The sequence below is a fragment of the Typopeltis vanoorti genome, chromosome 9 (genome assembly GCF_054136105.1).
Source record: "Typopeltis vanoorti isolate ZY-2024b chromosome 9, IOZ_Tvanoo_1.0, whole genome shotgun sequence".
Classification (NCBI taxonomy): domain Eukaryota; kingdom Metazoa; phylum Arthropoda; class Arachnida; order Uropygi; family Thelyphonidae; genus Typopeltis; species Typopeltis vanoorti.
The window spans coordinates 106,793,553-106,806,747 of NC_143557.1; the positions used below are offsets into that span (position 1 = coordinate 106,793,553).

Consider the following 13,195-nt stretch of genomic DNA (forward strand, 5'->3'; position numbering starts at 1 on the left):
TCATGTATGCAAAGAAAATACCTTTTCCATCTAAAGATTTATACAAAAACTGATTCAAGCTTATTTGTTTGTAGATCGGACATACTAAAATATAGAAAAGAGATGAAGTAATAATTAAAAGAAACTTAAAATGACTCAAAAGAACACTCATATCTGAAACAACAGGAAAACAAACACAATAATTAAAATGTATGAATATGTATGAAATTGTGAATTATATCCTCAGATAAAACTAATAATGGGAGGTGGCATAAAAGAGAGCTTAAGGTAGATATAAACCCAGTGTTTCTCAAACTTGGTCTGCAAACCTCTGGGAGTTCACCGAAATCCCTTTCGGGGAGGAAGTCCGCAGCTCAAAACTATTTTGGTAATAATGCTAAGATGTTATTTGAAAATATAGCTATTTTTCATTAAAAAAACATCTATTGGGTTTATTATTGCTATTTTTAAATGAATTAATAACTAATTATTTTAAAAAATTCTCAATTTTAATTTGCAATGTGGTAAAAGTTGATAGTATAATCCTCAGTAACTTTTAACAGTGTAAAGGGTTCTGAGCCCTAAAACATTGAGAATCGCTGCCTTAACCTATTAGAGAAGATATAACCAATTTGTTAAGTATAAGAGAAGGGATTTATTCAAAATTTAGCGTATTTAGTTGTAAGAATGTTAACTTTAAACATAGCCATAATCGTTTTAACATATCATTCTCGAAAAGAAAAAATCTAATGGCAAGAAGTTTAGGTAAAGAGCTAACCAAGGCATTGACCCAAGTCTTCCGATCCATCTATCGGAAAACCATTTAAAAATTCTCTAACAGTGCATGCGAATGACAAGATGAGAGATTGTAACTGTCAATAAGTCTTATTTTGGATATTATTTCGATATTTCGTTTTTGTCGATATTATCTCATTTTGAATATGAAAACAGAACTAGGAAAAAGGTTTGAAAAAAAAAGTGCGAATATAACTATCTTTTGAATGATAACTCTGTCATCAAGTTGTAAATAAGAGATAATATAGGATATATTGTAAAGTTCTGGTGGATTACAAATTATTTTTGATTATACATACCTAACGTTAATTTAAAAGTAATAAATAAAGGCATACTGTTTAGTAGGAACAAGTATTTTTGTTCCACATACTGATGTTTTCGAGCTACCAAAATCTTTCTTATTTCCTTTACGATTTAGAAATATAAATGCTGCTTCTCTTCATCTGTCAAAAAAGTTAAATGTAAGACAGAAATTTCATAAATCCTAGATTTCAGGTTACGTTTCAAGAAGTAGTTAACATGCTACGGAGGAAATTAAATCGATAAAATTAAAATTAAAGAGTAAAGTATCAGAGTATCAAGAACCAGAAGCTTTAAACTTTCATTTCGTTTTGCTTGTCAGGGCATGCTTTTTAACTGCTAGCAGGCAATATACGCATAGCGTTATCTTGAAAATACTTCAATAGCTTTAAATTACTTTCTGTAGAGCCTGGGAGTATTTGCCAACATAATTACAATTTATTACATTACTGATATATATATATATATATATATATGTATATATATATATATATATATATATATATGTATATATATATATAACCTATTATATATATATATATTTAATACAATACCAATTACAATATTATATATATATATATATATAATAAAATATCAATTACCTATTACAATATTATTATATCAATTACCTATTACATATTGCTATGCAATTTGTAATAGGTAATTGATTTATATATGTAATAGGTAATTGATTTATATTTAAATCAATATTGTCAGGTAATAGGTAATTGATTTATATTTAAATCAATATTGCAATGAAGTGAATTATCATTCACTATAATTCACTTCATCGCATATGATGAAGTGAATTACATATTGCTATGCAATATGCATGTAATTCACTTCATCAGCCTTATAAGGACTGGCTTAAAGGGGTGAAGCAAAATGATTTTCATCTTCCCCGTTATCTGCAGAGGACAGTGTAGGGATAAGGTGTTATTGAGCTATTAAAGCTCTGATCATGGCAGGAGGGTAACAGCATTAGCCGAGCCTCAATTAGAACTTCACTGGCTACAGCATTGCCATCCATTACCCTCCAAGGGTATTGGATTGAATGAATCAATCACCGACTATGTAAGTAAAGGTGAAATCTGAAAAATACGGACGATCTCTAGGCCACTCCATAGTGGGCGAAAGACCGTCCTAATCTCAGCGTTGGTTCCACTCAGTGACGGGCTCCCCGACCACTGAGCAGAACCGCTCAAATTCCGAGGAAAATAATTCACCGACAAAGCCCCTCAGCGGGCCGTGCCGGAGAACACCTTCCCCGGAGACTCAAATTGCTCCCTTAAGGCAAAAACCTTAAGAGAGCGAACTCAAAAACTCATCGCCCAAGGGGGTAACAGCAACAGCCGAACCTCAGTTAAACTTCATTGGTACAGCTTTGAGTTGCTATCCATCACCCCCAAGGGCATTAATGAATCAATCACCGCATCTCACGGTCGATGGATCCATCAATTCACTTCATCGGTATTACTTATAACTTCATCATAATGAAATATGATATAAAAAAACTTAAAGGTGTATGTAGTATATTTAAAATTATAAAGAAAAAGATTTTTTATTTGTAAATATATTTATAATTTTTCATTTAGAAATAAACTTCCAATATTTTATTATATAGAGTTATATCTATAACTATAAACTGAAAACTGAATCATATGCTTATTTCTGAAATTTATGACATATATAAGTTTTGGGAAAAGTATGAGACTACGTATCTCAGACACATCAAGCTCGTTCTCAAAATTTGTTATGGATTTTAAAATAGTATATTTTTAATATGATCCAAAGGGATACATTAGGAATAGTGGACATTTCTTACTATTGGACTAAATTCATGAAATCTGATCAAAAAAAATTATTAAAATTCCTTAAGATTAACAAATTATGTTGTCTTCATTCATGTAGTTAAAACTGCTACCCTTGTTGTAGGCATACATACTAATGAATAACAGTTTCGTATTTGGTATTTGGTTCTTGAAAGCAAGACTCATCAGGAATACTACAGATTTTCAATATTTCTTTGGTAGAAAGACTTAAAAAAAAAAACTTGGCAAATTACCTTACACACTGTCTGTGCGTGTAAGGTTCTTTACCAGAAAGCAAAATCCACGCGACTAGTTATGTCTTCATAACGACAAAGCTCTGCATAATGAAAATATTTTTGCACAACCACCTCCGTCCTAATTATCAACGTGTTCTGCATTGTTTATTGTTCGATAACCATATATTTTATACGTGTGTGTATGTGTGCGTGTGTGATTTAATGGGGATGTAACTGGACTAACCTTCCTAGCCAAGGATAACTTTAATTTTTTTTTTTTTACTCGATATATATACAATAATATTCGTAATTATTTATGTATATACGTGTCGGACAGCAAATATATAAATATGTGGAGGTTGCTTATTATAGAAATGTTCATAACATAGCAGACATTATGGAACACAACATAATTTTTATTAGTTTCGCTTGTGTTACGTTGTTCTATACTGGCATCAGTGAAATTCCAAAAGATGGGAAAGGTGGAGGCTCAGGAAACGACGATTTAGACAATATAATATTGGAAAGTAAGACTTTTCTTAAATATCTTTCTATTTAAGGTAGTTTGTTCTGATATTTTATTGCTATTAATCTTTAAGGAATTAGCAAATTGAATTTAATTTGGAATTTTATACCGGAAGAGATTGCAACCCAAGGCATAAACATTTAAAACTTAAAAGATGAGATATTTCACTACTACTAATAATAATAATAACAAGAAATAAATAAACAAACAAATAAGTTATAGAGAAATGAAAACGTTAAAATAATAAATACTTTATAATAGTTAATTTTTATCACGAACACAGATTTAAAATTAAAAAAAAAAGGATAAACTATACACAACCCCAGTTGCTACATCACTAATGAAGAGTAAATAGGCGTGAAAAGTACTTTAGCAAGAAAAAAAAAGTAACAATATTCTCTAAATTATGTAGAAAACGAACAAATTTGCATTTTTGTTCGTTTTCTACAAGATCAACCAACAATTCCTGGCTAGTTTTCAAAGAGAAGTGATGCAAACGATTCGAATCAAAACAAATAAACTGGAGCCCATATTTTCTTGGGTTTTACAATTTTTTTTTTTTTTTGAATAAAATTAACTAAATCATAAAACCACTAAAATTGTATAACTGTACATAATTAATGTTCAAGCATAATACAGTATTAGTTGTAAACGATTACGGTAATAAAAAAAAGTGTTAGGTTAGAAGCATGCAAAGTGTTTGCTGTTTCCCATGAAGTGCTTAACTAGTAACAGATAGCAAAATTTTCTAGAGTCACATACCATCAAGAACCAGAATCTAGAAGAGTCACTTACTCCCCCCAAAAAATTTTAGCTAGATGAGTGAAGCAAAAATGCTTTTCATATTTCCCGTTATTTGTAAAGAAAATGTGTAGGGTAATATAGGGCTATAAGCTCTGATCATAGCAGGAGAGTAACAGCAATAGCCGAGCCTCAGTTAAAACTTCATTGGATACAGCATTGCCATCCATTACCCTCCCTGGGTACCCATTTTAGTCGCTTCGTACGACATGAATGAGCTACAGTGGCGATTTTTAAGTAAAGCCCTGTTTAAAAATTAGAATGATTCCTAGACCTCTCCACAGTGGCCGAAAGATCGTCCAACTCAGCGTTGACCCACTGAGTGACAGGCTCATCCTACCATCTCATATTCCAGGGAAAGGCATACACCGACAATGCCCCACACGGGCCACGCCGGAAAACACCCTCCAAAATGCTCTTTCAGGGAAAACTCCTCGAAATCTAACCCCCCCCCCGCACCGGGATCAAAATTCCGGAAGAAATCTAAGAGAGCGAAACTCTTGAAACTCTGTGTCCATTTTGGTCGCCTCTTACGACATGCATAGGTTACAGCGGCGCTATTCTTATCATGGCGTTGAGTTGTTCAGTTGAGTAAGTGAACCACACGGGGTACACTTACTGAAGTGAGAATGATATAATATATATTTCATGAAATTTATCTCTTATTAAAAAAAATTTTCTTATTTTTATTTATTTTTTATTTGATTTGATAAGCTGGCTTTTTAAGTGTACAAAAATTACATAAATAAAATAAATGATAAATGAAATAATAAAAATAATAATAAAAGAATTCCTTATCCCTCCCAAAGCAATGATGTACAACACATTTACAACTTTTCGTGGCCGGCACATAAGTATTCCACCAGATGTCTTTCACTCATGATTGGCGAATGTATTATTTCCCAGTTATGTTTGTTTAAGAATTCAACAATGCAGTCTTCTTTTTTTTCTTTTCTTTTCTGAATCCTCCTTCATTGGAAAAATCCTACATAAATCTACCTGAGAAAAAGTTTTAAAAAATCAAGAAACAAAATAGCACCAATTTGCAATTGATGGAAGCCAATAATTTGAAGAATAATTATGATCAGGAATTAACTTACGAACAATCTAAGAGAAAATGCCAATGTAATTACGAGTTTCAGAGACAGTATGTTTGCAGAATGTCGGTTCAACCAACGACAGACTCATTCCTTTGTTATAGATTCCATCGAGCGGATAGCCACGGTATTATCGTATCTTTTTTTATTGTATTCTGATTCACAGGGCTAAATAAGGGGAATAAAAGAACAAGTGATTCTGTTGAAAATTGATTTTTATTAACATTGAAATATAATATAATATGTTTATTAATATTAATAAAATTTTGTAATATTGATGCATATTAAATATTTCACTTATACTTACTAGATTTCTCCCCCCCCCAGAAAAATATTCCTGTTTGTGTCCTATATATATATTAAACTACACAGAACGAGAATTTGAATACACAGTCCAATTCTTGAAAACTAAAACTACACCACCAGCTTGCAATATTTGTAGTCAGGTAGCGCTGCAGTCGTTAAAGCCTAATAATGAACTAACTGTACAGTATTACTCCGCTCATCTGAAATCGAACACAGGTTGATATTATTTCTATAATACGCACTATCTTTGCAGGTATTGGGATCTAGTTACTTTGAATATTTCTCAAGTGTTGAGTAGTAAACACTGTTGCGCTTTTTATTATTGGTTGACTGTTTAAGTGGGTTTTAAGTGAATGAATGACAACTAAGTTTTCGAACTAATTATACGCAAGCCTGTTTCATTAGCAGATGTACATCCGCGCCATTTGCGGGAAAAAATTATATATATATATATATTTTATTTTATTTTTTTTATTAAGCACTCCATATGTTATGTAATATAATATTTGTAGTATATTTACACCTGATTCGTTTGTTATCGTTACAGATATAACTCAAACAAACAGATGCTTCAAAGATTTAGGATGTTTTAACTCTGGTCCACCTTTTTACCATCCAGTTTATCGACCACTTAGTAGATTACCACAGGATATCAACGAAATCAATACTACTTTTTTACTGTTCACGAGAAATAATTTAGAAGTTTATGATATTATGAAAACGGAAGAACTAATTCGGATTAACGAGTCCCATTTTGACAGTACTTTGCCAGTGAAATTTATTATTCATGGATTTAGAGACACTTGGGAAGCTAAATTGCTAATTGTAAGTTAAAGTTCTGAATAACAAATATGATGAAACGCTTCTAAGTGATTTATTTTTTATTTTGAAAATGTATTTATTATCCAAAAGTTTACAGGCATTTTTTATTTATTTATTTTATTTCACTTCAGTTTGGTTCCGTTCGTAATAGCATTATTACGAACGGAGTATGTTATCTTCAAATAGATTTCGGTGGCACTGATTTTTTTTTCCCGATTCCGAAAGAGAAATCTCTTGATAACAATCTTAATGTTTTGAAAATAACAGAAGTCGCATGGGAACAGTTCGGTTAAAAGTATGACAAACATTTCGGCGATGGTGATAATTCACTGGATGGTCTGCGATCTCTTAGCAAGTACCGGTATCAACTAATGAAAGTTGAAGACCTATAGAATATTGGTATCGTGTTCAGGTGGCAATTCAGACCTATAAAAATTAAACTATTTCCTGTAGTGATGGTATTATAGAATCAGCATCTTGATCTTCTTCTTCATCATATCTTCATCTTCTTCTTCATCATCAGCATCTTCATCTTCTTCTTCATCGGTATTATAGCAGACGATCCTTAGGTAACGCCTCTCCAAAACATCCTCCACACTACAAATGGACTGAATCTCAGTAAGTATTACTTATTCCAGAAGAAGAAGTTGCTAAGCTTCTTCTTCTTCTTCATCTTCTTCATAATCATATTCATCATCTTCTTCTTCATCTTCTTCATAATCATATTCATCATCTTCTTCTTCATCACCTTCTTCATCATATCTTCATCTTCTTCAGCTTCTTGTCTTCATCTTCTTCAGCTTCTTGTCTTCATCTTCTTCATCATATCTTCATCTTCTTCATCATATCTTCATCTTATTATTATTATTATTATTATTATTATTATTATTATTATTATTATTATTATTATTCATCTCATTATTATTATTATTATTATTATTATTATTATTATTATTATTATTATTATTATTATTATTATTATTATTATTATTATTATTATTATTATTTATTGGAAAGTAGTATCAAATTATCATCTAAAGGGTTTCCTGGCTTTCTCTGAAATGACACACACTTAAAAATAAAAGTAAGGTTTGCAATTACATCTTTGTATGTTTTTGTGTTGTAATTTCTTTGTATTTTATTGATATATTTCTTTTATATATTATCGTGCAATGCATAATCTGAAATCCTTAGAGTTACGTGGTTCCCTTACTATTCTAGTCTAAAATGACGATTTCTTAGTTAGTAAGAATCGTTAAGTATTCAATACCTTAAAAGAAGTTTACAAAGCATTAACCAGTAGACTGCACTGCTAATCATAATCTGTGAAGAATTTTTTTCTATTTTTGATCAGTCGATTAAGTTGGTCTTTTATATTTGTAAGTGAACATGAACCAGTATTCTGTCTGCTACAGCTAAAGATGAGTTAATCAGTCTCGTATGGTGGGAGCGGGGTTATTCCCCCCGGAAACTGGGTTTTTTTTTTCATCTTAAAAGACAAGCCGTCTAAAAGAAAACAAGCAATTTTCAGACAGTAAATAAACATATCATAGCCAATAGCTGCTTCGACCGTAAATCCAAAAAAAAACAACCAATAGTCTGCCTTTAGACTGACATTGTTGGAAGAGTGCATTCTGATGAATGTCGACACTTGCTTAATAAAATAAACTATCGATGGATTTTTTTAATAATGACTATAGATGAGGCGCTGTCGTTATTTCAACAAACTAATCGCCATTTGGAGAAATCCTCTTAACCCTCTTTAAGCATACGAAATCCTATACTTAACTTTTCATATATTCTGTTAAAAAATACAACTCTCTGGCAGATAACATCCAAAATTTGTATTAGTGTTCTTTTAAGTCAGTCATAAATATTCTGAATATTCAGCGAATTCCCCAAACATGCGTTATTAATACATAATATTTCAAACACTTTCCTAGGATATTAAGAATGAATTACTGAAATACGAAGCCTACAACGTTATAATGGTAGACTGGAAACGAGGAGCAAGATGGCCTTACGATCAAGCTGTAGCAAATGCGAGAGTTGTTGGCGCTCAAATAAATCTTTTTATCCGGTTTCTCAATGCAAGTACAATTTATTGAGTGAGTCATACTCGAAAATTATTTATTTTTCTTTAAAGAATTACGAATATATAAAAAGGAATTGCAAACCGTAACTAATGAAATGAGAATATCAAATATTTTAAATTTCTGAATATTTATTCCTTTGTCCATTCCGTATTGTATTTATTTAAATCATCTCTTGCATTATAGGAGAAAATGGGAATTACTTCAGAAGAAATGCATTTAATTGGTATCAGCTTAGGAGGTCAAGTAGCAGGATATGGTGGAGAAAGGACACCACGGTTAGGAAGGATTTCTGGTAATAATATCTTATGCTTCCAAAGATATTAACATAATAACATATGCTTCCAGAAAATATTTTAATTCAATATTCTTTGGATACGCAAGATTCATCTTTTTTCTTGTCTGTTAATTTAACTCACTAAGGCGAGTTACATTTGTTGCTATCACGAGTGGGCTAAAGATTAGATTACTTTAAAATCTCGATTTATTGCGAGTCATTAAATCCTGTAGATTTACTTCTAAACTACATAAAAAGAAATTTAAATTATGAATCCTTTTATGGCTGTTTTTATAAATCTTTCGGTATTTATTTAAGCTTAGTCATTTATGTATATTACTGTATATTACTTGTAATTAATTTACGTTTGTTCGACATAAATGAAATTCGTTTGAATAAACATGCTATAACTTGTTATAAATATAGTCAAAGAAATTAAAAGATGGTTTATTTCTAACGCCTGTGCAGCTCAGTGGAAGTGGCACTTGCATCCTCTGCGCTAAGCTCCCCGAAGATAGACTTCAGTTCAAGTCTAGTCGTCAACTGCAGGAACTTTTTCTAAGCCTTTTATTGAAAATGGTTTCCGAGTTAATCGATCTCTGAAACGGGCAAGTGGGTTTTTGATCCTGGAAACTCGGGTTTTCTGTATAATCAGTGGCAGCCCATAATTAGGGATAGTCATGGGCCAGCTATCTCTTATTGGCTACCAGTGGAGATTGAACTACCCACTCAGTCTCCAAACGCTAGTTACGGTTTAAAGGCCTTGCCTACTCCCTAGAAGAATAAGCTAATGCCTTTTATTCCCTAGGGAATAAAAGGCATTAGCTTATTATTATTATTATTATTATTATTATTATTATTATTATTATTATTATTTACTATTATTATTATTTATCAATAATTTATTATTTACAATATCTTTATTATTTCTATGTTATGGTATCGTATATTAACCAGAAAATTTATTAATTAGTTATTTAACAAATTGGTTTGAACAGTCATGGTCATCTAATTACAAGTGCAATACATTTTTTTTTCATAATAGTTGAATAATTACCTTTATATCATGTTCTCCACTCCGTAAATGGGATAGTAAATAGGCTTTAGAAAAGCTTATTTTTATTGCTTTTGTTTATTTTTATTTTCAGAATTTTTAAATTTGAAATTAGAAGAATTTATGACTTAAAAACAAATACTGATTTAAGGATATTCAAAGAATATTCGAATGCAAAGGTAAAGACTCGTTAAATCATTGCTTTTATAATCCAACTATAGAATAGATAGCATTATTCGTCTACACAGCACAGGGTGCCATGCTGTGTAGACGAAAACATACATATGCAAGAGTCATCTGGTCTGCAATAAGCAGGTGGTGTCACACTGGCTGATTAAAATAATTTAGTTAGCCGATCTCATATGTTAGTGATGTTGTTTTCTTCCAGAAAATCAGGTTTTTCGTCTCTCAAAATAGACAAATCGGCCTATGGACACACATATAGATGCACAGAGATTCGCCCTAATTACTGGACTCAATCCATCTCGGAGGGACCGGAAGTGGATCGACTGGAGAAATGGCTTAAAGAGTTCTTGCTTTGCGAACCAAACCATTAAGGATCTCTCTCTCTTTCTCTCTCTCTCTCTCTCTCTCTCTCTCTCTCTCTCTCTCTCTCTCTCTCTCTCTCTCTCGCTCTCAGAATATTCTTCTAGACAGCCTGCTAAAATTTATGTTTTGAGTTCCATAGGAAGTAGGGGATCTTCAGGAATGGAGGCAGCCCTGTGTCTATGTATAGTTCTGGTAACACCTCCGATTTTGGTGCAAAACGGTATCCGCTATAAAAAGGATCAATATCGATAGGATGATCCTTTTTTGTTTCAGCTGATACACATCTTTTCTTTGCAAATATGAAATTTCGTCGAATAACACAACTCTGTTTGGTGAATATATTTTCTTGCAAAAATCCTACATCTTTCTAGTCTTTTTTGAAATGGGTAAAATAGTTTGTTATATAATTAATGTTATGCTAAAATGTTTGATATTATTTTATCAAATTAAATTGAATGGGTGAATGCTATTTTCAGCTCTGGATCCAGCAGGTCCGTATTTCCAAAATGTTCCGAAGGAAGTTAGACTTGATCCAAGCGATGCACAGTTTGTAGACGTCATTCACTCAAACACTGGACGCACGTTACTTGAAGGTACGAAATCATTATTTAATCATAATTTTTAATTTTAAACATATTACTTGAAGTTAGACGTTTTAAAAGAAAACTTATAAAAAAGGTTTTATGAGTTCGATTCTAGTCACTGGATAGAGAAGCTGTTTTTGAGCCATTTTCCCTGTTAGTCGATTCTTGATCCAAGCAAATAAGGTTTCTTCCTACCTAAAACTCGGCATTTTCCCTCCACAACTCAGAAATAATCGACTTTTAAACCGCACTCTTTCAGACAATAACATACTAATTCGGGATGAGGAGAACTCGATGGCGACAGTTGTCTGCCGTATTGTCTTCCCATTCTTAAAATCGTCCTTATCTATGAACTCAACTTTTTGGCGATAAAGGACATATACCATGTGTATGTCCTTTATCGCCAAAATAAATGACATCAGAGCGTATGTTAGTGATTTATTTTTATTTTAATTTCCGAATTATTTCTGATTTCACCACAATGTCTGTTGATTAGCCAGTTTAAAATCAATAAACATTGCCATAGTCGGTTCAGTAGTAATTCAAAACTAATCCGAACCAAATCACACTTCTATTGGACTTGACGACCGTGTATATGCTGCTTTATCAGCTTTTCACATTCACATCTGTTTCGAACCAAAAGTCTGACGTTGATTTGATGTTTTCTATTTATCGCATCATTACACTACAATACACCAGAGATGCTGTTGCCATGCCGGATAATCCCCCTTCCCCTACTATGTAGCTGTCACTGTTACTGTCAGTTCGGAGTCACTCAGATCACGACACACACACACACACACACACACACACACACACACACACACACACATGCATGTATTCATGAATAAATACTGTATGTAAAACAGTATTTGCATTCAAACTGGGACTTATATCTGGTGCATGACAAATATCGTTCATTTTGTGCTACATCATTCATCATGGAGCTATCTGGTGGTTTGGCCGCTGTATATGAGGTTGAAAAGAGGGGAAAATGCAAATGAGATCCTCAAGTTCTCATTTTTTTCCTTTCGCCAGAGTAATAGAAACTATTTTAGTACTATTTTCCCGTAAGTTATCATTTTTGAAGCCATCTCTGTGGAATGATTTTGTTTTCAGTGTTTCATAAAACTGTAACGGGATTCACAGAGATATTTTCACACTTAATGCACTAATCATTATCAACGTTTTCTATATAGTTCAAAGATTTTTTCCTTGTTACAAGGGAAAGTCTGCAGAAGTTATTGACACAATACATGTTCTCTCTCTCTCTCTCTCTCTCTCTCTCTCTCTCTCTCTCTCTCTCTCTCTCTCTCTCTCTCTCTCTCTCTCTCTCTCTCTTTTTCACTCGCTCTATCTTTAGATGCTACTAGATTATATCTTTATTATTTTATTACATTTTATTACTTTATAACATCACTAATTATTATGCAACATATTATATAACGAGATAGAAATAACATACAATATTAATTGATCTATCACTGCTTATTACACAATGTTCTATAGAGATCACTGACTGTGCATTAAGCTGGATCCGATAGTCTCATACAAGATTTTCTAACTCTCGTATGACATGCGAACTAGTCAGAGAAAACATGTGACCAAATTTAATCACCTCGTGAGATCGTTTTGTGTAATATAAATAACTAGTCACTCTACTTTTACATATACTGTATTTAATGTACTGGTTCTATATTTCGTTATACGATAGGATTGGGAACCTCAGAAGCAGTTGGTACTGTGGATTTTTATCCCAATGGAGGAAATTACCAACCAGGATGTGAGGACGTTGGTCAAATATATAATACAACAGATGGTATGTATATTAAATGATGCATTTTAATGAAGAAAATGTTATTATAATAACACTGAAAACGATAGTTCGTCGACTAGAAATTTTGTAAATATAAAATTTATTTGCTTTCATTCATTATTTATTTAATAGTGTGGGGATGTTCATAG

At 32.1% G+C, this 13,195-nt stretch overlaps 1 protein-coding gene across 1 annotated transcript in view; it reads left to right on the forward strand.

Annotated features, from left to right (window-relative positions):
* Positions 1–13,195, forward strand: part of LOC150103389 (uncharacterized) — a 35,209-nt gene extending 22,014 nt beyond the window's left edge. Inside the window, exons 10-12 of the mRNA XM_090398463.1 lie at positions 11,123–11,239; positions 12,945–13,049; positions 13,179–13,195. Coding sequence (XP_090254589.1) covers positions 11,123–11,239; positions 12,945–13,049; positions 13,179–13,195 — 239 coding nt within the window. The remainder of the gene's footprint in view (positions 1–11,122; positions 11,240–12,944; positions 13,050–13,178) is intronic.